Raw genomic sequence first — 27,145 nt, 5'->3', positions numbered from 1 at the left:
CTAAAATAGTATATAGTGACCATACAATCAGCTGTCACAAGTCAAGAGTTCTTCTCTCATTTCACATTATCAATTTAACCAAACTTTGGTTTAACTTTCAAATAAGATCTTCTGCCTGTAACTAGGGGCTATAGATGGAAATCCATAAAATTCAGAAATTTTGGATGTAACTGAGTTTGTACCCACTCTAACCGGCCTACCCAGTGGATTGATAGACCTTGAGGAGAATATAGATGGTGATTACAGAGGATATATATATATATATATATATATATATATGTGTGGGGGTAGAGGCGGCACTTGGTAAATAAGATACAATGAGGCAAGAAGCAGAGACCTGCCTCATTGTATCTTATTTACAGAGTGCCGCCTCTACATGCATATGTTGGACCTGTCACTGACAGTTACCTAGGAGGGCACCGGGACAGCATTCAAAGTAACTGGAGTGCTACCAGTATTGTGATATATATATATATGTATATATATTTATGCACACAGATTTTCCTAAGTGCCACGGATATATATTTTAGTAATCACACTATATATAATTGACACTCACACTTAGAGTAAACTGTGGTGTCTGCTCCGACCCCAAATAAAAGCAAGTGGTGGTAAGTTACTTGTATAGGGTGGTGTATATACAGTAGGGATGGGGAAGTTAGGGCGACTACTAGTATGGTAATTTTATGTACACAATCTAAACCAGTATGTGTAGTAAAAAAGTAGTTCTTTAATATATAAAAAGATTTATTTATAACAATAAGAGACAGCAAGATAAAAAAATATGTGACACAGGATCGTATAAAACAGACCCAGAAAATTAAAATAATTGAAACAGTTGCAAAAAACCACCTATGTTTTAAAAAGTCAAACTGCTATATTTAAAACAGGAGATTAATCATAGAAAAATGCTTATCTTTTAGAGGTGAGGGCATTCAGGATCCCCAACGCGTTTCGTCTGCTGGACTTTATCAAGGGGTCTATATATATATATATATATATATATATAGAGAGAGAGAGAGAGAGAGAGAGAGAGAAATTTGCATCACTTTCTCCTCTAAGACACCTTCTTTTCACACTTGTGCCCTAATATGGGTGGGACTGAAGATCAACTTTTTATAGCCTGAAATTTTTTTAATACTCTTTAATGTTGATTCAGTGTTTTCTTCACCCATGGGTAGCTCTATGGTTGTACTGCTCTGCAGACTCATAAATAATTTTAACTGTTTGCAGATTAAGACCATTCAAAGGAACCAATTTGCTTGCTCTTGTTATTGTACAAGAGCTCAAATTAAATACAGGTTGAGTATCCCTTATCCAAAACGCTTGGGACCAGAGGTATTTTGGATATTGGATTTTTCCGTATTTTGGAATAATTGCACACCATAATGAGATATCATGGTGATGGGACCTAAATCTAAGCACATAATGCATTTATGTTACATATACACCTTATACACACAGGAAAACGGAAAAGAGTGAACTCTGGCGCAATGGGATTGGTCAGCCCAATCACATCCCTATACCTGCCCACAACACAGGTAAAAATACAAATGAGAGAAAAAGGGGTGAGGGAATGTGATCAAAGGCGCCCAAAATTTAGGAGGAAAGTTTGGTAAAGATGTAAGTCATAAACAATAAACAATAAATGTTACATAAAATGGAAATGGTGGATGCAACAATACTTGTGAATTCTTCTAGATGTTCTCAATCAGCTGTCCGTCTATGATTTAAATCCTCAGACAATCCTCAGTTGATATGTGAAAACAAAAATGTAGAACAAAAACCAATGTGTAGTATAATTGTTGAAATGTCTTAATAAAGGTGTCCATGGGTGCATGCTGAGCGTGGATTCACATTTTTAAACAGGTTTTTGACCATCTTAAGGTATTTTTTTGGGGGTCTTTGCATACAGAGGGGATTCCGGACCACCTTCTAGTATTTGGAGATTTCTTTCAATCTTATCTCCCGATACCCCCATTCTTCTGCCCGATGAATAAGGTCAAATTGTAATTACCTGTACTCTTTTACTCTTTTTGACTTATGTCAAATAAAAACTTTTTCTTTTACAAAAATTCACTGCTTTGGACCATTATTAAAGACCGCTAAAGATACCTTTATATGTGGAGAACACCTGCTGGACATGTGAGTGAGGTACGCTGTACCTAAAATCATACAAAGATACCGTTATATGTTTATTCCTACTATACATTATGTGAGTTTCGGTACGTCTTGAACCCTGAGAATATTGGTGGTGGCGAGAATCTATCCTTTCTACTATCAAGCCCCTCATTCACCATAGTTTCATTTTCTGGACACCTTTATTAAGACATTTCAACAATTATACTACACATTGGTTTTTGTTCTACATTTTTGTTTTCACATATCAACTGAGGATTGTCTGAGGATTTAAATCATAGACGGACAGCTGATTGAGAACATCTAGAAGAATTCACAAGTATTGTTGCATCCACCATTTCCATTTTATGTAACATTTATTGTTTATTGTTTATGACTTACATCTTTACCAAACTTTCCTCCTAAATTTTGGGCGCCTTTGATCACATTCCCTCACCCCTTTTTCTCTCACCTTATACACACAGCCTGAAGGTAATTTTAGCCAATATTTTTTGTAACTTTGTGCACTGAACAAAGTGTATCTACATTCACACAATTCATTTATGTTTCATATACACCTTATACACAGAGCCTGAAGGTCATTTAATACAATATTTTTAATAACTGTGTGTATTAAACAAAGTTTGTGTACATTGAGCCATCAAAAAACAAAGGTTTCACTATCTCACTCTCACGCAAAAAAGTCCGTATTTCGGAATATTCCGTATTTCGGAATATTTGGATATGGGATACTCAACCTGTATCTTTATTTAAATTTCCTGGGCAGATCTCATTTGTACAGGGGATTTTTTTTGCTTGTTTAGGGTGAACCAATGTCTGTAATTCTTCTGTTTGTTGATCTAAAACATTTAGTTCCTTTCACACCTGTCTTAAAATAAGAGATATTGGCAAAAAAGAACTTTGAACTAAAACTTTTGCCTTTTTTTATTTCATTAGTGGCCATGGAGAAGGATGGAGTTTAAAAAAAATGTAGACCTTGAGGAACCAGTTGTCTGCAAGATATGTCTCCCACTAAATGCAATTTTCTTTTATCTATGTATTTTGTAATTTTCTCATAATACCCTCACAATATGTGTCTATCATCTGCACATTTTCAATTTAGACATGGGATTAAATAGGTTTTCTAATATTTTTTGTTATGTGTCACTATGAAGAAACCTAATGCTGCCCAACAAGTGTACAATGCTGATTATAATGAAATAAAAAAAATATTTATTGTTTACATTACAGTTATCCTTTGCAAGTGGTTAATGATGATATTAGCTATAAATACATATTAAATTGTCATTAGTATACAGTATTTGCCTCCCAATTAATACCTACCCCTTTGTCTTTAACAGGAATTCATATTTAAAGCTTTATTTATAAACAATATTTCTGAAATCATCACCTTAAAACAATAACTATACAATGAACTAAAAGAGATTTATTTATTTTCAGGTCATTATATCTCAGTGGATACGTTTCGAGGGTTACATGGCCAAAAAGCTGTTCTTGTGAGTCCTGATCTCCAATTTGATGAATGGAGCTGCCTTCGACTGGTTTATCAAATGACTGGTTTGGAATCCTCCCCCAATCCAAGTATGTTAAGTGTTTTTGTCAGGCCTGATGGTGAGAGTTTTGATTATCTTCTATGGTCAACCCGGGAACAGTCAGATGGCTGGTTAATAGCAAGCATTGATTTGAGAAATTCATCAAAAAAGTACAAGGTAAGCAAACAATACTAATTAATTTTCATATATAGTGTGGCAGATGCTCAATTAGCTTAGTGATATCATTCAGGTGCTTGAAAGGGAGGGGTATTTCTAAGCAAGAAAAAAAAGGCATTTTGTTTCCCCCAGCACCCTGAATGATAACAGTAACCAGATGTAAATCCCACATAATATTAGAATTCAGAGATCTCGGTTACATATATGTGCGCAAATGTATGAATAAGCCCCAAAGCCGCATCAAGGCGTCTCTGTATATTTGGGGTCCCTAGCGCTATATCTAGGTGCAGGGTGTGGCACCCCAAAACACCAGCATAAGCCAGAAAGCCCAGGGCAGCATACCAGTGAAAAAACTATAGTGTTAATAAATTAGTGTTAGGAAGCCGAAGCTATAGAGAAAGTGATACAAAAATGAGATGTAATTAAAATGGAGAAATAGTGTTAACGAAATTAGTAGCCAAGAAAATCCAGGCAATTTGTGAATTTAGAAGCAGTTGGCATAATGAAATGCCCACTTAAATTCCCATTTACTTATTTGGGAAAGCTAGTTTCTAAGCATAAAACTTTTTTGTTCATTGTAAGTGCAAATGCATATATCCCTGTGTCTATTTTACACTATTTGTGTATCCAAAACCCGCAATAGAAATCTTGGTGTCTAGCACTCTCATGTTTTTGGAGCCCCCACCCCAACCCTCTCTGGTATGTACAGGCAAGTTGGCTATCAGATACAACCCCCTCCCCCCCTCCCCAGTCTCTCCAGTTTCATCCCCCAGTGCCTCCTATCCCTATCCCCCACCTATGTCTCTGCATGTCCAATCCCTCATGCCCCTCCACATCCAGTACACAGTTATCTTCTGCTGCCTGACGCTCCTCTGTGCAGCTTCTCTGTCACCCAGCGCCATGATGTTGTGTGCACTTTATACGCAACCTCCTCCTTCCCTGGCTTTCATACTAACTCCTGCGGCCGGTCCTCCTTGCTGTTTGTATTGGGGGATTTTTGCACTGTTTGTAAAAAAAAAAGTTGCAAATAGCATTTCAGTGTGACTAAATAAGGCTGTATGTGACCTAGTATAATCAGTATCATAATGAATAATGAATGCAGATAAAACATTGCTTGCTGACTTAGGAGGAGGTAAGTGTGCATTGTGCATAGTGAGGCAATTTGCTTAAACATGGCTCCACACCCGCAAAATTATTCACCAAATCATGGCATTACACCAGTGGTTGGTGCCATTTTGATGAAATTGATGGTGAGTTGTGTTATTAAGCCTCATCCAATTTACTCTGGGATATTCAGAAAGAGTACAGTAGGCAAATATTTATAAAAAAGATATATTTTTCCACAGAATTTTTTTGACAAAGTGTTAGTGTCAATTTTTTTCCTTTTTTTGATCCTAGATTATATTAGAAGGCATACTTGGAGCAGATGAAAATAACAGTATTGCAATATATGAATTAAAAAGGACCTCAGGGTATTGCATTGGTATGTATAATAAGCTTTGAATATAATTTCAATGCTTGCTGATTCTGTGTACATGACTTTATAAAATGTGAAAGAAGAGAGTAATGTAAGTGTAAGCACTGTAATGTTGTATTTTGAATGTTTGTATTTTTTTAATTTCTGCAGTTATTTTGCCGGGAAACCAATGCACTAAGAAAGCATATAAGAAAGTATTCATTTTGTGAGGAAATGTAACACAATGAGCAGATTGAAAGGACAACACCTGAGTCAATTGTAATCTATTATTAAGCAAACATATAGTGCAGCACATTTATTTATTAGCGTCACTGAGCCATTTTAGCGCACAGTGCTATCAATATGCTTTGCATAGTAAGTGGCTGAATACATTTTGTGGGCACATGCTTTATTGCAGAGCATACGCACCTATGAAAAATTATGTGCAATCCCATATCAGTCTCATCTCCTCTTGCTGCAACAGTATGCTGTCAATTTGCTGGCTGTCGGGATCCTGAAGGCCAGGATACCGACAGCTGAATCCCGACACCTGGTGAAATGCCGGTAGTTGATATCTCGACAGCCGTACGGAATCCCCTCGGAATCCCCACTTGGTGCTATGCTCACCGCTGGTATTCCAGCTGTCGGGATTCTGGCGTCAGTCTGCTGACCGCTGGGATCAGGACAGCCGGGATATCATACGGATCCCGCAGCAACATGGCATTTGCATGAGTTTGCAGTTATGTGTTCTGAGGGTGTATTGTGGGCATGTGTTTGCAGGCTATGCGGAGTTGAGCATACACAGAGATCCCTCTGTTTTGTACAGATCTCTTGCACCAGGTATAGGGCTAGTGCATTTGTGTGCTGATAGGATGGTTACTTTCATAGACGTGTGACTCTGCATATGAGCCTATTTATTTCCATACACATGATGCTGCCACACTTGCAGCACACTAGCCTACAGCATTGACTCAGCCCCTAAATGTACATTTTTGCTGGGAATCAATTACAGATGCATATAGTCTACAAGAGCACATCCTACTTTGAGACCTCATTTATATGAACCCTTCCTTTTTTAACCCAAGATTCTGCTAATCTAACACTCATGTACCTGCTCCGCACAGTAAGGGACATGGCTTTGTATTTATTTGAAAAATATGTAGAGCTCTTAGCGTTTTGAATGCATTAGGTACACAGGTTTTTGTGTGGTGATCTGTTTTGCGTTACACTATGGACAGTGGTGGAACTATGACACTGCAGGGTTTGCGGAAGCTATGGGGACCGAAGGTGAGAATGCCCTGCAATGCTTCCATGGCCAGAGCTCTGCTCTGAGCTCTAGAGCTTGTGTCGTGAATGCTGTAATTGTGTAACAGTGGGTAAAATAGGATTGTGGTGGTATAAAATGTGGACACAATGGTGAGGAAGCTAAGTAGCAAGTAGACAGAACATGGGGAGCTAAGATCTGGGTACATTGTGGGCACAGGTAGTGAAGCTTTGTGCCACATGGGCTCAATAGGGGGACATGTGTGCCAAGTAGGCAAGGCAAAGATAACTGTGTTCTAAGTAGGTGTGTACAGCAGGGGGGTCTGAATTTTAAGATTATACATTATGGAAGGATGTGTACTTGCTAAACACTGCAGGGAAGCTGTGTACTAAACAGTGGTGCAAGTAGAAAAAATGACTTACGGTACTGTGTGCGTGCGCCGAAGGCGCGCGTGCAAAAAAATGGGTGTGGCCAAATGCCACATGGGGCGTGGCCAATGAAAATGGGGGCGTGATACACATATGGGGGGAGGGGCAGATACACGTATGACCCCAATAGTGCCAGATACACGTTGCCCCACAGTGCCAGATATACATTGCCCCACAGTGCCAGATACACATTGCCCCACAGTGCCAGATACACATTGCCTCACAGTGCCAGATACACATTGCCCCACAGTGCCAGATACAGAAATGCCCCCAGAGTGCCAGATATACATTGACTCACAGTGTCAGATACACATTGCCCCCCCGTGCCAGATACAGAAATGCCCCTACAGTGCCAGATATGCCCCCAGTGCCAGATATCCCCCAGTGCCAGGTATACATGCCCCCCCAGTGCCAGATATCCCCCAGTGCCAGGTATACATGCCCCCCCTGTGCCAGATATCCCCCAGTGCCAGGTATATATGCCCCCCTGTGCCAGATATGCCCCCAGTGCCAGATATCCCCCAGCGCCAGGTATACATGCCCCCCCAGTGCCAGATATCCCCCAGTGCCAGGTATACATGCCCCCCCTGTGCCAGATATCCCCCAGTGCCAGGTATACATGCCCCCCCTGTGCCAGATATCCCCCAGTGCCAGGTATATATGCCCCCCTGTGCCAGATATGCCCCCCGTGCCAGATACAGAAATGCCCCTACAGTGCCAGATATGCCCCCAGTGCCAGATATCCCCCAGTGCCAGGTATACATGCCCCCCCAGTGCCAGATATCCCCCAGTGCCAGGTATACATGCCCCCCTGTGCCAAATATCCCCCAGTGCCAGGTATATATGCCCCCCTGTGCCAGATATGCCCCCAGTGCCAGATATCCCCCAGCACCAGGTATACATGCCCCCCCAGTGCAAGATATCCCCCAGTGCCATGTATACATGCCCCCCCTGTGCCAGATATCCCCCAGTGCCAGGTATATATGCCCCCCTGTGCCAGATATGCCCCCAGTGCCAGATATCCCCCAGCGCCAGGTATACATGCCCCCCCAGTGCCAGATATCCCCCAGTGCCAGGTATACATGCCCCCCCCTGTGCCAGATATCCCCCAGTGCCAGGTATATATGCCCCCCTGTGCCAGATATGCCCCCAGTGCCAGATATCCCCCTGTGCCAGATAGAAATGCCCCCCCAGTGCCAGATATCCCCCAGTGCCAGATAGAAATGCCCCCCCCCCAGTGCCAGATATCCCCCAGTGCCAGGTATAACATGCCCCCCCCCCTTCCCTGCTCACCGCTGCCGCTAGCCGCTGCTGTCCTGTCTGTCATGTGAGGGAAGCAGAGCGGAGCCTGCGCCTCTCCTTCCCCTCAGTCTCTGGCGGGTGTCTCACAGATTAATTCAGCGCTGATCCGTGAGCCAATCAGAGCTCGCGGTGCGAGCTCTGATTGGCTCACGGATCAGCGCTGAATTAAACTATGACACCCGCCGGAGACTGAGGGGAAGGAGAGGCGCAGGCTGCGCTCTCCTCCCCTCACATCAGCGGCGATGCGGCGGGGACGGCGGGTGCGGCGTGGAGCCAGCAGAGGGAGGGAGGGAGGGAAGAGGAGCGGCGGCCCGTCGGTGTGGGTACGGCGTACCCACGGCTAAATTCTTACGGGTACGCCGTACCCACCCGTACCCGCCCACTTGCACCCCTGGTACTAAATGAGTACAAGAGAGGAAGCTATCCATTAAATTAGCTCAAGAGGGGAAGTGGTACACATATTGGTGACAACAGGAGTAGCTGTGTACTTAATTGACACAAAAGACGAAAGCTGTGTGCTTAGTGGGCATAACAGGTAAAGTGACATACTAAGTGTGTACTAATGTAACACAATGATAATATGTGTTCTTAGTGACAAGATGATACAGTGGGGCAGATGTATTAACCTGGAGAAGGCATAAGGAAGTGATAAACCAGTGATATGTGCAAGGTGATAAAGGCAGCAGCCAATCAGATCCTAACTGTTAATTTACATATTGGAGCTGATTGGCTGGTGCCTTTATCACCTTGCACATATCACTGGTTTATCACTTCCTTATGCCTTCTCCAGGTTAATACATCTGCCCCAGTGTACCTAGGGAGCACAGCATTGGTAGCTGGGTACATTGTGGGCACAATAGAGGTAGCCGTGTACTAAGTGGGAACCTGAGGTCAGGCTGTGTACAGCATGTAGTAGGCAAAATAGGTGAAACTGTGGCTGTGTACATACTGGGCTCAAGCTATGCTGTCTACTAAATAGGCTTAACCAGGAACTAGGTACTATGTGGACACAAGAAGAAAAGCTGTGTACTTATTTGGCATAACAGGTGAATCTGTGTACTAAGCGGGATCTTAACATATGCATCCTAAAATAGAGCACATTAATGCATCTTAAGTAAATATATGCCAGTCATCTTTATCAACATGTCTGACTTACAGATGCATCTGGCAACCTGATTGAAAGAAACATTTCCACCAGGTTTATACTAGTGATGAGCGGGTTCGGATCCTCGGGATCCGAACCCGCCCGAACTTCACCTTTTTTTCACGGGTCCGAGCAACTCAGATCCTCCCGCCTTGCTCGGTTAACCCGAGCGCGCCCGAACGTCATCATCCCGCGGTCGGATTCTCGCGAGATTCGTATTCTATATAAGAAGCCGCACGTCGCCGCCATTTTTCACTCGTGCATTGGAGATGATCGTGAGAGGACGTGGCTGGCTATGTTCAGTGGGCTGCAAATTGTCCTGCAAATATCTGTGCTCAGTGTGCTGCAAATATCTGTTCTCAGTGTGCAGCAAGTGCAAATATCTACGTTCTCTGCCTGAAAAACGCTCCATATCTGACTGTGCTCAGTGTGCTGCAATTATCTGTGCTCAGTGTGCTAATTGCTTTATTGTGGGGACTGGGGGCCAGCAGTATTATATAGTAGGAGGACAGTGCAGAGTTTTGCTGACCAGTGACCAGTGACCACCAGTATTATACGTTCTCTGCCTGAAAAACGCTCCATATCTGTGCTTCATTGTAGTAAATAGTAGGAGGACAGTGCAGAATTTTGCTGACCACCAGTATAACTATATATATAGCAGTATGGTACAGTAGTCCACTGCTCTACCTACCTCTGTGTCGTCAAGTATACTATCCATCCATACCTGTGGTGCATTTCAGTTTTGCACAGTTTGCTGACCACCAGTATATACTATAGAGCAGTACGGTACAGAAGGCCACTGCTCTACCTACCTCTGTGTCGTCAAGTATACTATCCATCCATACCTGTGGTGCATTTCAGTTTTGCACAGTTTGCTGACCACCAGTATATACTATATAGCAGTACGGTACAGTAGGCCACTGCTCTACCTACCTCTGTGTCGTCAAGTATACTATCCATCCATACCTGTGCTGCATTTCAGTTTTGCACAGTTTGCTGACCACCAGTATATATTATATAGCAGTACGGTACAGTAGGCCACTGCTCTACCTACCTCTGTGTCGTCAAGTATACTATCCATCCATACCTGTGGTGCATTTCAGTTTTGCACAGTTTGCTGTCCACCAGTATATAATATATAGCAGTACGGTACAGTAGGCCACTGCTCTACCTACCTCTGTGTCATCAAGTATACTATCCATCCATACCTGTGGTGCATTTCAGTTTTTCAGTTTGCTAACCACCAGTATATACTATATAGCAGTACGGTACAGAAGGCCACTGCTCTACCTACCTCTGTGTCGTCAAGTATACTATCCATCCATACCTGTGGTGCATTTCAGTTTTGCACAGTTTGCTGTCCACCAGTATATAATATATAGCAGTACGGTACAGTAGGCCACTGCTCTACCTACCTCTGTGTCATCAAGTATACTATCCATCCATACCTGTAGTGCATTTCAGTTTTGCACAGTTTGCTGACCACCAGTATATACTATATAGCAGTACGGTACAGTAGGCCACTGCTCTACCTACCTCTGTGTCGTCAAGTATACTATCTATCCATACCTGTGGTGCATTTCAGTTATGCGCAGTATATATAGTAGTAGGCCATTGCTATTGATATATTACTGGCATATAATTCCACACATTAAAAAATGGAGAACAAAAATGTGGAGGTTAAAATAGGGAAAGATCAAGATCCACTTCCACCTCGTGCTGAAGCTGCTGCCACTAGTCATGGCCGAGACGATGAAATGCCATCAACGTCGTCTGCCAAGGCCGATGCCCAATGTCATAGTAGAGAGCATGTACAATCCAAAAAAATAAAGCTCAGTAAAATGACCCAAAAATCTAAATCAAAATCGTCTGAGGAGAAGCGTAAACTTGCCAATGTGCCATTTACGACACGGAGCAGCAAGGAACGGCTGAGGGCCTGGCCTATGTTCAAGGCTAGTGGTTCAGCTTCACCTTAGGATGGAAGCACTCATCCTCCTGCTAGAAAACTTAAAAGAGTTAAGATGGCAAAAGCACAGCAAAGAACTGTGCGTTCTTCTAAATCACAAATCCCCGAGGAGAGTCCAATTGTGTCGGTTGCGATGCCTGACCTTCCCAACACTGGACGGGAAGAGGTTGCGCCTTCCACCATTTGCACGCCCCCTGCAAGTGCTGGAAGGAGCACCCGCAGTCCAGTTCCTGATAGTCAAATTGAAGATGTCACTGTTGAAGTACACCAGGATGAGGATATGGGTGTTGCTGGCGCTGGGGAGGAAATTGGCAAGGAGGATTCTGATGGTGAGGTGGTTTGTTTAAGTCAGGCACCCGGGGAGACACCTGTTGTCCGTGGGACGTATATGGCCATTGACATGCCTGGTCAAAATACAAAAAAAAATCACCTCTTCGGTATGGAATTATTGCAACAGAAATGCGGACAACTGGTGTCAAGCCGTGTGTTGCCTTTGTCAAGCTGTAATAAGTAGGGGTAAGGATGTTAACCACCTAGGAACATCCTCCCTTATACGTCACCTGGACCGCATTCATCAGAAGTCAGTGACAAGTTCAAAAACTTTGGATGACAGCGGAAGCAGTCCACTGACCACTAAATCCCTTCCTCTTGTAACCAAGCTCCTGCAAACCACACCACCAACTCCCTCAGTGTCAATTTCCTCCTTAGACAGGAAAGCCAATAGTCCTGCAGGCCATGTCACTGTCAAGTCTGACGAGTCCTCTCCTGCCTGGGATTTCTCCGATGCATCCTTGAGTGTAACGCCTACTGCTGCTGGCGCTGCTGTTGTTGCTGCTGGGAGTCGATCGTCATCCCAGAGGGGAAGTCGGAAGACCACTTGTACTACTTCCAGTAAGCAATTGACTGTCCAACAGTCCTTTGAGAGGAAGATGAAATATCACAGCCGTCATCCTGCTGCAAAGCGGATAACTCAGGCCTTGGCAGCCTGGGTGGTGAGAAACGTGTTTCCGGTATCCACCGTTAATTCACAGGGAACTAGAGACTTGATTGAGGTACTGTGTCCCCGGTACCAAATACCATCTAGGTTCCATTTCTCTAGGCAGGCGATACCGAAAATGTACACAGACGTCAGAAAAAGAGTCACCAGTGTCCTAAAAAATGCAGTTGTACCCAATGTCCACTTAACCACGGACATGTGGACAAGTGGAGCAGGGCAGACTCAGGACTATATGACTGTGACAGCCCACTGGGTAGATGTATTGCCTCCCGCAGCAAGAACAGCAGCGGCGGCACCAGTAGCAGCATCTCGCAAACGCCAACTCGTTCCTAGGCAGGCTACGCTTTGTATCACCGCTTTCCATAAGAGGCACACAGCTGACAACCTCTTACGGAAACTGAGAAACATCATCGCAGAATGGCTTACCCCAATTTGACTCTCCTGGGGATTTGTGACATCGGACAACGCCACCAATATTGTGCGTGCATTACATCTGGGCAAATTCCAGCACGTCCCATGTTTTGCACATACATTGAATTTGGTGGTGCAGAATTATTTAAAAAACGACAGGGGCATACAAGAGATGCTGTCGGTGGCCCGAAGAATTGCGGGCCACTTTCGGCTTTCAGCCACCGCTTGCCGAAGACTGGAGCACCAGCAAACAGTCCTAAACCTGCCCTGCCATCATCTGAAGCAAGAGGTGGTAACGAGGTGGAATTCAACCCTCTATATGCTTCAGAGGATGGAGGAGCAGCAAAAGGCCATTCAAGCCTATACATCTGCCTACGATCTAGGCAAAGGAGGGGGAATGCACCTGACTCAAGCGCAGTGGAGAATAATTTCAACGTTGTGCAAGGTTCTGCAACCCTTTGAACTTGCCACACGTGAAGTCAGTTCAGACACTGCCAGCCTGAGTCAGGTCATTCCCCTCATCAGGCTTTTGCAGAAGAAGCTGGAGACATTGAAGGAGGAGCTAAAACAGAGCGATTCCGCTAGGCATGTGGGACTTGTGGATGGAGCCCTTAATTCGCTTAACCAGGATTCACGGGTGGTCAATCTGTTGAAATCAGAGCACTACATTTTGGCCACCGTGCTCGATCCTAGATTTAAAACCTACGTTGTATCTCTCTTTCCGGCAGACACAAGTCTGCAGAGGTTTAAAGACCTGCTGGTGAGAAAATTGTCAAGTCAAGCGGAACGTGACCCGTCAACAGTTCCTCCTTCACATTCTCCCGCAACTGGGGCTGCGAGGAAAAGGCTAAGAATTCCGAGCCCACCCGCTGGCGGTGATGCAGGGCAGTCTGGAGCGAGTGCTGACATCTGGTCCGGACTGAAGGACCTGCCAACGATTACTGACATGTTGTCTACTGTCACTGCATATGATTCTGTCACCATTGAAAGAATGGTGGAGGATTATATGAGTGACCGCATCCAAGTAGGCACGTCAGACAGTCCGTACGTATACTGGCAGGAAAAAGAGGCAATTTGGAGGCCCTTGCACAAACAGGCTTTATTTTACCTAAGTTGCCCCCCCTCCAGTGTGTACTCCGAAAGAGTGTTTAGTGCAGCCGCTCACCTTGTCAGCAATCGGCGTACGAGGTCACTTCCAGAAAATGTGGAGAAGATGATGTTCATCAAAATGAATTATAATCAATTCCTCGGTGGAGACATTCACAAGCAATTGCCTCCAGAAAGTACACAGGGATCTGAGATGGTGGATTCCAGTGGGGTCGAATTAATAATCTGTGAGGAGGGGGGTGTATACAGTGAAAGGGGTGAGGAATCGGACGATGAGGAGGAGGTGGACATCTTGCCTCTGTAGAGCCAGTTTGTGCAAGGAGAGATTGATTGCTTCTTTTTTGGTGGGGGCCCAAACCAACCAGTCATTTCAGTCACAGTCGTGTGGCAGACCCTGTCGCTGAAATGATGGGTTGGTTAAAGTGTGCATGTCCTGTTTATACAACATAAGGGTGGGTGGGAGGGCCCAAGGACAATTCCATCTTGCACCTCTTTTTTCTTTCATTTTTCTTTGCATCATGTGCTGTTTGGGGACTATTTTTTTGAAGTGCCATCCTGCCTGACACTGCAGTGCCACTCCTAGATGGGCCAGGTGTTTGTGTCGGCCACTTGTGTCACTTAGCTTAGCCATCCAGCGACCTTGGTGCACCTCTTTTTTTCTTTGCATCATGTGCTGTTTGGGGACTATTTTTTAAATCTGACATCCTGTCTGACACTGCAGTGCCACTCCTAGATGGGCCAGGTGTTTGTGTCGGCCACTTGGGTCGCTTAGCTTAGTCACACAGCTACCTCATTGCGCCTCTTTTTTTCTTTGCATCATGTGCTGTTTGGGGACTATTTTTTTGAAGTGCCATCCTGTCTGACACTGCAGTGCCACTCCTAGATGGGCCAGGTGTTTGTGTCGGCCACTTGTGTCGCTTAGCTTAGCCATCCAGCGACCTTGGTGCACCTCTTTTTTTCTTTGCATCATGTGCTGTTCGGGGACTATTTTTTAAATCTGACATCCTGTCTGACACTGCAGTGCCACTCCTAGATGGGCCAGGTGTTTGTGTCGGCCACTTGGGTCACTTAGCTTAGTCACACAGCTACCTCATTGCGCCTCTTTTTTCCTTTGCATCATGTGCTGTTTGGGGACTATTTTTTTGAAGTGCCATCCTGCCTGACACTGCAGTGCCACTCCTAGATGGGCCAGGTGTTTGTGTCGGCCACTTGTCGCTTAGCTTAGCCATCCAGCGACCTTGGTGCACCTCTTTTTTTCTTTGCATCATGTGCTGTTTGGGGACTATTTTTTAAATCTGACATCCTGTCTGACACTGCAGTGCCACTCCTAGATGGGCCAGGTGTTTGTGTCGGCCACTTGGGTCGCTTAGCTTAGTCACATAGCTACCTCATTGCGCCTCTTTTTTTCTTTGCATCATGTGCTGTTTGGGGACTATTTTTTTGAAGTGTCATCCTGTCTGACACTGCAGTGCCACTCCTAGATGGGCCAGGTGTTTGTGTCGGCCACTTGTGTCGCTTAGCTTAGCCATCCAGCGACCTTGGTGCACCTCTTTTTTTCTTTGCATCATGTGCTGTTCGGGGACTATTTTTTAAATCTGACATCCTGTCTGACACTGCAGTGCCACTCCTAGATGGGCCAGGTGTTTGTGTCGGCCACTTGGGTCGCTTAGCTTAGTCACACAGCTACCTCATTGCGCCTCTTTTTTTTCTTTGCATCATGTGCTGTTTGGGGACTATTTTTTTGAAGTGCCATCCTGCCTGACACTGCAGTGCCACTCCTAGATGGGCCAGGTGTTTGTGTCGGCCACTTGTGTCGCTTAGCTTAGCCATCCAGCGACCTTGGTGCACCTCTTTTTTTCTTTGCATCATGTGCTGTTTGGGGACTATTTTTTAAATCTGACATCCTGTCTGACACTGCAGTGCGACTCCTAGATGGGCCAGGTGTTTGTGTCGGCCACTTGGGTCGCTTAGCTTAGTCACACAGCGACCTCATTGCGCCTCTTTTTTTCTTTGCATCATGTGCTGTTTGGGGACTATTTTTTTGAAGTGCCATCCTGTCTGACACTGCAGTGCCACTCCTAGATGGGCCAGGTGTTTGTGTCGGCCACTTGTGTCGCTTAGCTTAGCCATCCAGCGACCTTGGTGCACCTCTTTTTTTCTTTGCATCATGTGCTGTTTGGGGACTATTTTTTAAATCTGACATCCTGTCTGACACTGCAGTGCCACTCCTAGATGGGCCAGGTGTTTGTGTTGGCCACTTGGGTCGCTTAGCTTAGTCACACAGCTACCTCATTGAGCCTCTTTTTTTCTTTGCATCATGTGCTGTTTGGGGACTATTTTTTTGAAGTGCCATCCTGTCTGACACTGCAGTGCCACTCCTAGATGGGCCATGTGTTTGTGTCGGACACTTGCGTCGCTTAGCTTAGTCATCCAGCGACCTCGGTGCAAATTTTAGGACTAAAAATAATATTGTGAGGTGTGAGGTGTTCAGAATAGACTGAAAATGAGTGGAAATTATGGTTATTGAGGTTAATAATACTATGGGATCAAAATGACCCCCAAATTCTATGATTTAAGCTGTTTTTGAGGGTTTTTTGTAAAAAAAACACCCGAATCCAAAACACACCCGAATCCGACAAAAAAATTTCAGGGAGGTTTTGCCAAAACGCGTCCGAATCCAAAACACGGCCTCGGGACCGAATCCAAAACCAAAACACAAAACCCGAAAAATTTCCGGTGCACATCACTAGTTTATACACATCTAAATGATACAATTCCTAAAAGGAGGCCTTTCTAGGGGGGTATGGTTAACTTGTGTGTATACACGCTTTTAATGTACTGCATGTACAAACTAATGTCTCCAATCTGCTCCTCCATGACCATGAGATAATAACAGCTTGTGTGTCATTGTAGAGTGTGACTTTGAGGAAAACCATCTCTGTGGTTACATGAACAGCTGGAACCCAAATGTAAACTGGTTTGTGGGAGGAGGCAACATCAGAAATTCCCAGGCTATCATGCCTAGCGACCACACTCTTCAGAGTGAATTAGGTAAGTAGGGAATACAAGTATAATGTGTAGTGGCAAGAGGGCAGTAGTTCTTAGGACTGTCATTATATGTGTTCTCTTTCATTTGAAATTCTTATATTCACAGAAGTTTTTTAAATCTTTTTTTTTTTTTTTTTATAGGGCACTACATGTATGTTGATTCTGTCTATGCCAAACAGTTCCAAGAAGTGGCTCAGTTAGTGTCCCCAATGATTGTTACCCCTATATCTGGCTGCCTTTCCTTTTATTATCGAATTCAGCGTGAAAGCAGTAATGTATTTATGGTTTACACAAGAGACTTGCACGGCTCATATGAGGAAATCTGGAAAATGAACAATGTGAGGCAAGGTGAATGGAATCTGGCTGAGGTTGACCTAAATGCTTTGTTCCCAGTAGAGGTAAGACTGACAGTTAATGTACATTCCTAAACAAGCTGTGTGAGGAGATCCTCATGTCACCACGTTTTGCTCTGAGGTACTTGCCGTTTGGTGTTTTGTATTCCATCATTAAACACTTTAAAAATGAGTTCTGTCACAAACAAATGATGTTTTTTTCAGTACATGCAAATGTCAGGCAAAATTGGTGAGCACAAAAGAAGTGCAAGGGGTATATTTACAATACTAACGGGCGGTTTGTCAACCCTACGCTCATCAGCGTCAATAGGAATCAGTGCTAAATAAACCTGATATAGCATTGATTCTTGTTACCATTTTAAAACTATTGGTTAAAGCCACCAATGACTGACAGTTTTGACAAACGGTCTGCTAATAAATATACACCCAAATGTCATTTATGACTTGAGTGCAGAAGAATGTTTTTCAGTAACTTTGGATAAAGAATATAAATGTTGTGAAATGTTACTCTTTGTATATACATGCATGTTTAATGATATTTGACTAATGTACACATCTGGCATCCAGTCTGAAGTTAGGTTTTCGTATATGCTAGAGCAGCTTTTTGCAACCTTATCTGTGAAGCTGCATAATAAGAAAATCATATTTGATAACGTGTTTTTTTTTTTTCATTAATGAGTTACACTATGAGAAGTTTGTATTGCCATTGGCATTTTTGTTTGTTCTTAAATAAGGTTTGACTGCAGTAACTTCTGCATCAGGACCAGGTTACCAGGGGCCCAAGAGAAGGGGTGGTTACTTAACTGGGCCCGGGCCAGCCAAGGGGCTCGGGTCAAGAGCACATTAGCCAAGGAGAGAGAGGAGACTGCTGCTGCTTATTGGCTCTTGCCCCAGGGATCCAGGGATGGAGCAGTGAGTGTAATTAAATGGGTGCAGGTTTGCGGTGTGTGGACCCTCCTGGACCCATTTTAGATGCACCAGTGCTTATACTGGCACAGCTCCTTATCTTTGTAACCCTGAGCACCTCCCTTTCTTATAAAAATAATAATTAGTTGTAACAATCTACATAATGACTTATGTGCCTGAACAAACCCCAGTCTATGAGCATATATTTTGTAGCATCTTTGGTCAACAGTGAGTTAAAACTATTCAAGCTATGGAAATGGACTGGTTTCTCACTGAAACATCCATAATTGTTTAATATCCACTCTGTATCACTTACTGATATGCTGAATAAGCCCTTACAACTGTAATAAATAGTAATAGCAATTAACAGAAAGGACATATCTTCATTTAACTGTAATATACAGCAAGCTTCTCACCCGAAACTTAGATTGTCTCTTGTCATACCAGCACTACTCAGTTCCAGTAAAGTGTGACACTCAAGGACCCCTAACAACACTGGGCCTTAGGTTGTCACCCAGAACCCCATAATGTACTCTACTTTCCTGCTGCCATTAATAGTATCAAAATATAGCTCTTATAATTGAAAGGATGTGTTTTCTTTCTTGTTGTTGTTACAAGTTTATGGATATGCAACTGAAGGTGATGTTGAGATTAATGTATGGATTAGCATGTTATTACATAATTAATTACATTTTCCTTTTAAGCGTGTAAAAGTCAGTGTTGATATACAACATATGTGTAAATTACAAGTACCGACATGATTGTTGTTAGAACAAGTTTCACATGTGTTTTTGGAGGTAGTAAACTTATTTTTGCCAGTCCCGTAAGTTGATATGGACAAAATAAAAGAACCTCAGCTGTAGACCAACAATTTGATGCCAGCATTCATAAGAACTGCTTTCTAACCCATTGCACATTGAATGGCCTTTCCTGGTAAGAGTCTGTGCCTTTTGCCAATGTGAAGGATTTTCCAATCAGTCAAGAGTCTGGGCACACTAAGGGGTATTTTTACTAAAGTTCGGGTTTTCAGAAGTGGAGATGTTGCCTATAGCAACCAATCATATTCTAGCTATTATCTACTAGACGGTGCTAAATAAATGATAAGTAGAATCTGATTGGTTACTACAGGCAACATCTCCATGTCTAAAAACCTGAATTTTATTAAATATACCCCTCAGTGTTTCTGAGCTGTTCAGCAAGTGCCCCATCAGTTAAGCAGAGTATTGCTGTGTGCACAGACTTCATAACCTATACCCATCACACCAGCCATACTGTGCCTCATTCTGCTTTCCTCTAAAACCCCAACTGGGTTAGCTGGAATTAATATAATGGATTTTAATGGAACTCAGGGATTCCAGGCTTACAGATATAATAATAGATTAATTTAATACATTTTCCATTTTCATTGATATTTCATAAATACAAATTATGGTTTCTATTAAGTTGAAAGTCACTAGGATTTCCCTGGATTTGACTGTATTTTTATTTTTGTGAAGAAACAGATTGTATAAATTTCCATATAAAAGTATAGTTTTTTAATACTCATATTTAATAAATCATAGTCTACAGCATTCAACAAACTAGGACATCCCCCATAAATTATTACGTTTAGAATGTATAATTGTCTGGTAACAGATGATATTAGTAATGACATTTTGCATATTTTTTTATTTAATTACAATTAAAATGTATTAAATAATTTATATTTTTTGAATGGATAATGCCACCATGTTAATGCTGTTTAAATATTTCAGGTTGTCTTTGAAGTTGCTTTCAATGGGATCCAAGCAGGATATGTTGCTGTGGATGATATCTCATTTTCAGCGGAATACTGCAGTGGTGAAAGAGGTATAAAAAACGTTATTTTTTTCAATTTAATATTCATGCCTACAAATTTGGAACATAAATTGATAGATGTCTCTTCAACGATTTTGATGATTCATAATCAGCAACACATTGTTCTTCGCTAAAGGTTTTTCTTATAATGTGGTTGTGGTATCTGCTCCACTTATGATGTGTAAAACTTACACCTATGTACATATTAGCAGGGCTGTCTTAACAGCAGTGTAGGCCACGGAGCAAAGCAATGCACTGGGGCCCCTACCCATCCCCCAGCGGTATGGGTGGGGGGTGTTATCAGCTGCAGCTTTGATGTCCTGCGGGTGGTAAGGGGTTGTCTATCTTCCGCTTAACATTTAGGACCTGGAGCAGTTATTTCTGATAATTGCTGCTTAACTGCACAGATGGTAGGAGATGGAGCGAGAGGTAGAACACTAAACTGTATAAGGGGGCATTGGGCTGAATGAAGGGGCCCCAGTACATGACTTTCAGGGTGGTAGGTGGTGTTTAATTCGGAAGGGTGGATAGTGGAGTGGGCTTAATAGTCAACATTTTCCGTTGAGAGGGCAACTTGCTTGACTGCAGATATCTCCAGTTCCTGTAAATAGATTTCTTAGCTAGAATTCTTTCAGGAGGTACTGGGGACTTGGGGATCAGAGTTCTAGAGCCAGAGCAACCCATCGATGAAAATATAAAACTGCATACCAGGTGTGTGGAGCTGGAGCAGGGACCAGCTGCTGAAAGGCGATATCTCTGTTTCTGGGCATAGAAGAGACAAGCTGCCAGTGTCCACTGAAAAGGGAAAGTACCAGATTTTGAAGTATACCCTCAGAAAAATTCTAAGTCAGACAAAACCCGAGCTATCTGGCTGGGAAGAGTAATTAACAGGCACAGATAAGGGCTACTGGTTCTCTGGTTCCCCAGGGCCAATTTTCAAAATCTGGTACCCCTGGAAAAAGGGGACCCCAGCTATCAGCCTAGGGCCCTTATACTCCTGGGGCCCTTGTGCAACTGACCATTGAGCCCATATGAAAAGACGGTCCTGCATATAAGTTGGAAGATTTATATTTTCCTCCCTTATCCTCGGCATTATGTCATACGTACAGTCACAACTCCTTCTGTCTATTTAACCCCACCACAAAAACATTCAGAGAGACTGATGTATAACTGCTCTCTCCAGTTATTGCTTTCCTTGCTATGGGGTCTATTTACTAAGCCTTGGATGGAGGTAAAGTCGCTGGAGATAAAGCACCACCCAATCGGCTCCTAACTGTCATTTTACAGGCTGTGTTTGAAAAATGACAGTTAGGAGCCGATTGGCCGGGACTTTATCTCCAGCGACTTTATCTCCATCCAAGGCTTAGTAAATAGACCCCTATGTCTCTCCTTTGGCTCTTCCTATTCTTTTCAGTGAAGGGAAGCAGACCGGTGGTCCAATAGTGGAGACTCTGCATTCTCAGTCTTCTAGGTCAATTCAAGGCAATGTATTGACCTAGAAGGAGTTTATAGTCCTGATTAGCTAGTGACTGTGACTTTAATTAGAACAAAAATACAAGTGACCAGACTTAGTCATCATACAACAAGTCAGCAGTACTATTTTGTATATACAACACGTCTTGAGACACTTGCATTGTGCATGATTAAAACGTTTTCCTTTTGGGACTTTGGCAAGTACTTTTACATTTGGCATGTAAAGTAGCTGATCTCAGTGTTTGTTAGTGGTGACAGCGGATTTCATTAATGCATGTCTCTTTTCCACAACAGCTTGGTGTCACTGAGTCCTGCACACATAACATTTATATTTAAATAGATGTTTATTCACTCTCATATTTTATTTGCTGAGGCTTCATGTAAATCACAGAGAATAGTGCGACTGAATCTGACTGTTATTGCATTGGGGGGTTTTTGTAAGCAGAAAAGATACTAATAGTATTCTCAGATATGGTTATACTTTGCGACTTTTAAATTGCCCCCTCTGAGATAGTCCTGGAGGGGACAGCCATGTCTGATGTGATGCCACAATCACGTTATCATGGCCCTGCCCTGTGCTGGTCACAGCTGCAATTCATGGGGCTCTGATGATGCACTTCAGTGATAATAATATCATCCAATGCCCAGGCTGCGCACTTCACACAGAAAGTTGTATGCAATTGAGCGGTTATTTGCCACTGCGCATGTGCAGCAATTGATTGCGCAAGCCAAGAGGAAGGCAATTGGCATTTGGGGAAGGTAATGGGGGCTAGTCAGACAAGCACATGCGTATCAGGATTGTTTTCTGGGCACTTTCTGGGAATGGCAAAATCTGCCTCTGAGAATTCGTTCGCAGCTGGAGATCCTCTGAGTGTCAGGAGAGCTGCTCTGTCTGCAATGCCAGAGACTCACTTAGGCGGCTGATGGTCTAATAAAGCGCATCCAATGTTTCCGATTTTATACATAAGCTGCAGAGGTGAGAAGCTGCCTGTGGGCGTTCTTAGATAAAGATAACTTTACATGTTTTCGCAATTGCACAGCGAGCTTACTTGCTGTTGCGATTGCATATGAATCAGGCCCAGTGTGAGTTAAGAAGGTCTATATGGTTTATGTGTAGTGTGTCAGCCATTGGGGTCTATATGGTGTCTGTGTGCATAGAATGTACATTGGGGGTCATTCTGACTTGATCGCTCGCTAGCTATTTTTTGCAGCGCTGCGAACACATAATCGCTACCTATAGGGAGTGTATGTTTGCTTTGCAAGCATGTGCAGCCGAGCGGTACAAAAAAGTTTTGTGCAGTTTCTGAGTAGCTCAGAAATTACTCTGCCACTGCGATCACTTCAGCCTGTTCTTGCCCGGAATTGACGTCAGACACCTGCCCTGCAAACGCTTGGACTTGCCTGTGTTTTTCCAACCACTCCTAGAAAATAGTCAGTTGACACCCACAAACGCCTTCTTCATGTCAATCTTCTTGTGATCGGCTGTGCTAATGGATTCTTCGTAAAATCCATCGCTCAGAAACAATCCGCTTCGCACCCGTACAACGCGCCTGCGCATTGCGGTGCATACGCATGCGCAGTTCGGACCTGATTACAGCGCAGTAAAAAAAAACAAGCATGCAATCAGGTCGGAATGATCCCCTTTGTTAAGCAAAAATACACCACACACAAGGCACTGGGAAAGGACAAACAGATTCAAAATAAAGGAAAGGCAATTCATGCAGCTGTTAGTAGTAAACCCAAACACAAAAAAGACCACACCACTGCAATCACCTAAAATCAACTACATACCTCCCAACATGACCCTCTCCAGGAGGGACAGGATGCTCTGCTTCTGGACTTTTCTCTTAATGTATGATTACTGGCACCTGTGTTGAACAGGTTAATGGCTAAGAAAGGTGTTTTACCACTGGTGATGGAAATCATAAATTAAGAGGGAAGACCAGGAGCAGAGCATTCTGTCCCTCCTGGAGAGGGTCATGTTGGGAGGTGTGCAACTATGATCATCAAAACACAAGTTATAATAAAAATTTTTAATGTGACCACGATTATGTTGACATTACAAATTTATTTAAAAACTGCATGCATAAATATACTTCTAAACAGGTTTAATTCCCTTTTCTCATGTCTAAAAGGAGTTTGCAGAAATGAGTAAAGCTAGGTACACACTATACAATTATCTGGCAGATAATACGAACAAAACCTGTCGTTCATACAAATTAGTTAAACACAAATTTAACCAACTTGGATGACCGACAGTTTTTGTCCGTTTTCCAGTGTTTGGGAGCAAATGGTCGATTGGTATTTGCTGTCATTTATTTCCAGATTTTCATTCCAACCAGCTAGATCTGGCAGATTATCTGACAGATAATTGTATAGTGTGTACCTATCTTAAGTGTTCTTCTTTGCAGGGATGTAGAATGGATTCTTATTGAGGTGACCTGGGGATCCCCTTGTACCTCACACAGAAATACTCTGCAATACCACCACATTACTCATATAATATGCTGCAGAAACCACATTGGTATATTTATTAAAGAACAATGCCTTTGAGGTGTAGCAGATGTGCATTAAGAGTATTAATCATAGGGCTTTAGGCCAGGGATGCACTTGATATATAAGAACGTATACTAGCAAGAATGCACAATGATAAATAACATAGTGGGTTATTCAGGTCGCATCGACCGCAATAACCCCGGTCCCAGCCTGCACATGCGTGGCCAGCCAATGCTATCAGATCGCATTGGCTATGAATGCCTCTGCCTAATTGACAGAGGCGTTTGCAGGGCGGGCAGCGATGGAACTTTTCCGGGGAAAATGGGGGTGGGTCGGTGGCATTTTGGGGGCAGCTGCGTAACGTTACGCGCAGCTGCTCCGATTATAAAAATGGCTCGCTAGCTGCGGCTGCAGGGGAGCTTCCACTGTTGCAGCAACCGAAATTAAATTGCGGTCGCAGCCACTGGGCAGGCCATTCTGCATGCTGTGCAGCCTTAAGCATGCGACAAAAAGGATTGCACATTCTGCTTTTTCGCAGAATCCGCAATCCGCACTGAATAACCCCCATTGTGTCAATGCAAATCATGCAGTCTAACACTCCCAATAATGCAACCTCAGCTTTGCATCAGTTAGAATATCCACTACCTGAGGTTATAATGTAACAAGTACTAACAAGACTCATACAGAATATATATATGTGTTGCTTCCTATGTAATTGCCTTTAACCTAATATTACAGGTATAAACAACAACTTATATAGGGGGTCATTCCGAGTTGATCGCTCGTTGCCGATTTTCGCAACGGAACGATTAAGGTTAAAATGCGCATGCGCTAAGTATTTTAACCCAAAACTTAGTAGATTTACTCACGTCCGAACGAAGAATTTTCATCGTTGTAGTGATCGGAGTGTGATTGACAGGAAGTGGGTGTTTCTGGGCGGAAACTGGCCGTTTTCTGGGAGTGTGCGGAAAAACGCAGGCGTGTCAGGGAAAAACGCGGGAGTGTCTGGAGAAATGGGGGAGTGGCTGGCCGAACGCAGGGCGTGTTTGTGACGTCAAACCAGGAACGAAACGGCCTGAGCTGATCGCAATCTGTGAGTAGGTCTGGAGCTACTCAGAAACTGCTAAGAATTTTCTATTCGCAATTCTGATAATCTTTCGTTCGCTATTCTGCTAAGCTAAGATACACTCCCAGAGGGCGGCGGCCTAGCGTGTGCAATGCTGCTAAAATCTGCTAGCGAGCGAACAACTCGGAATGACCCCCATAGTGCAGTTCTGTGTTGTAGTGTAAGTACCAGCATGTGTCTCACACAAACATTCACACATTGGCGTACAATGAAAACAATTTAGCTGACATACTGTAGGTGGTGCACATACATTAGGTAGTGTCCTAAGTCACAATTAAATTGTAATCCACATCAGACAATAAGTGCTTTTAAGATAATGAGCTAAGAAGTACAATGTGAGATGGAATTACTGTCCCAGATGCACAAATGCTTTTTAGATTAGTACTGGTGCATTAGTAGTTACGTACAGGAACATTCCCTCCAATAGGATTTTACCAGGAGTAGATAAAGCTTGCCCTTATTTTGCGGTTCTGCAGTGTTTAGCTGTCTCTAAGGCCAACCCAGTTCTTTTCTCTAATAAACCACAGCTGTCTATGCACCCTCCATGTGCTTTGGCAGGGTGTCCATTCATCTCATGGCCAGAGCTAAAAGCCCACTCTTTCTCTCCAGGCTGAATGCTGGGGTGACTAGATCTGGCAATTTGGATATCTCTCTCTTTTCTGGCAGCAAAATCAATTGTTTTCATTCCATACCTAGATGCAGTTCTTCAGTAACCCACCAATCTCTAGCAGATGACAAGTGCTCTTAGGGCTATCCGTCAAGGACCTGCAGGCAGAAACAGAAACCTGCAGATAGAAGGGTGGGAAATTTGGGTGCTTCACTTGAATAGTTGCTGCCTCTTAACATCACTTAGGATCTACCCCAAATATCTGCATGTAACTAGACTGAAAATGTACACTGTCTCCTATGATTGGTCTTTCTCCTTTTCATTAAGGATTCTGGTCAGTTCCTGCCTGAGGGTGATATTTCCTAATTCCTGACTCTAATGAGCTCACCACACGGTCGCTGTACTCTGTACAGTTTTCAGTCTCCTAGTCTGTTCCCGTGTCCTGGGTCCCCCTGACATTGTGTACCTGTATCCTTGTATACTACCTCAGTCCTCTGTGTGCTGTCCCTGCCAGTCCTGCACCCGTGCCCTGTTTGATTTTGCCCAGTACCTATTATACTGTGTCCATTCCTGCTCCATGTCCTTGCTTTGCCGTGGAACTCCAGTTACTCTCGTGTCTGGTCCTGATCCATGTCAAGGCAGGATCAGTATGTGATCCCGGGTACCGGGATCCTGGCGGTCATTATATGCTGGCGTGGGGGAGGGGGGGGCGAGAGCGACGAAGCCACAGGTTCCATTCTCCCTCTATGGGTGTCATGGTCACCCAGAGAGGGGAAATCACCTACCTCGCCGGTATTCCGGCGGCGGCATGGTGCCCCTGGCGGGATCCCGGTGTCAGTATAGTGACTGCCTGGATCCTGTCCATCGGTATGCTGACCGCATATCGTCAAGGCCCCTGCCAAGTCTCTGTGAATATACATTGCCAGCTCTGGTTATGTGTACATCTAGCCTGTGTGTCCATGGTTGCCACCAGCAAAGTACATTCACTCCAGTTGTGCCTGTAATCGCAAATTTGCGGCTAACTACAGTATCTCCAGTACACCTGAACCTGTACTCAAGTTACAGCTTAGCCACTGTGTTTGTATCCTATTATTGCAGACTGCAGCCTAGTCACACAGTTTATCTAGCAAGTCTCCCTGCAGCTAGGTTCAAGCTATCAGCACTAAGCCTCAATTTCCAGTACACAGCGTGCTCCTGATTGTTTCCAGCAGTTAACCATCACCTGGTCGTGTTCACCTGCACTTCCAGTCCAGTGGTCATCAGTCAACACACCTTGACAAATCTGTGTCAGTTACTGATTGACAGGCAGAGGCGGTTGCTGGCCGGGGGGACGGAACGGTGGCGTTTGGCCGCCTTTTCGTGGGCGTGGTCCGGCCA

General features: G+C 43.7%; 1 protein-coding gene across 3 annotated transcripts in view; it reads left to right on the top strand.

The window, feature by feature from the left end:
• MAMDC2 (MAM domain containing 2) overlaps positions 1-27,145 on the top strand; it is a 155,230-nt gene that overhangs the window by 81,411 nt on the left and 46,674 nt on the right. For all 3 annotated transcript variants that reach the window (XM_063913895.1, XM_063913894.1, XM_063913896.1), the window contains exons 3-7: positions 3,580-3,848; positions 5,247-5,331; positions 16,837-16,974; positions 17,113-17,369; positions 19,985-20,078. In XM_063913895.1, the coding sequence (XP_063769965.1) occupies positions 3,580-3,848; positions 5,247-5,331; positions 16,837-16,974; positions 17,113-17,369; positions 19,985-20,078 (843 nt within the window). The remainder of the gene's footprint in view (positions 1-3,579; positions 3,849-5,246; positions 5,332-16,836; positions 16,975-17,112; positions 17,370-19,984; positions 20,079-27,145) is intronic.

Source organism: Pseudophryne corroboree, chromosome 1 (assembly GCF_028390025.1).
Source record: "Pseudophryne corroboree isolate aPseCor3 chromosome 1, aPseCor3.hap2, whole genome shotgun sequence".
Lineage (NCBI taxonomy): Eukaryota > Metazoa > Chordata > Amphibia > Anura > Myobatrachidae > Pseudophryne > Pseudophryne corroboree.
The sequence above is the reverse complement of the archived record's forward strand: the minus strand, read 5'-3'. Positions and strand labels throughout refer to the sequence as shown.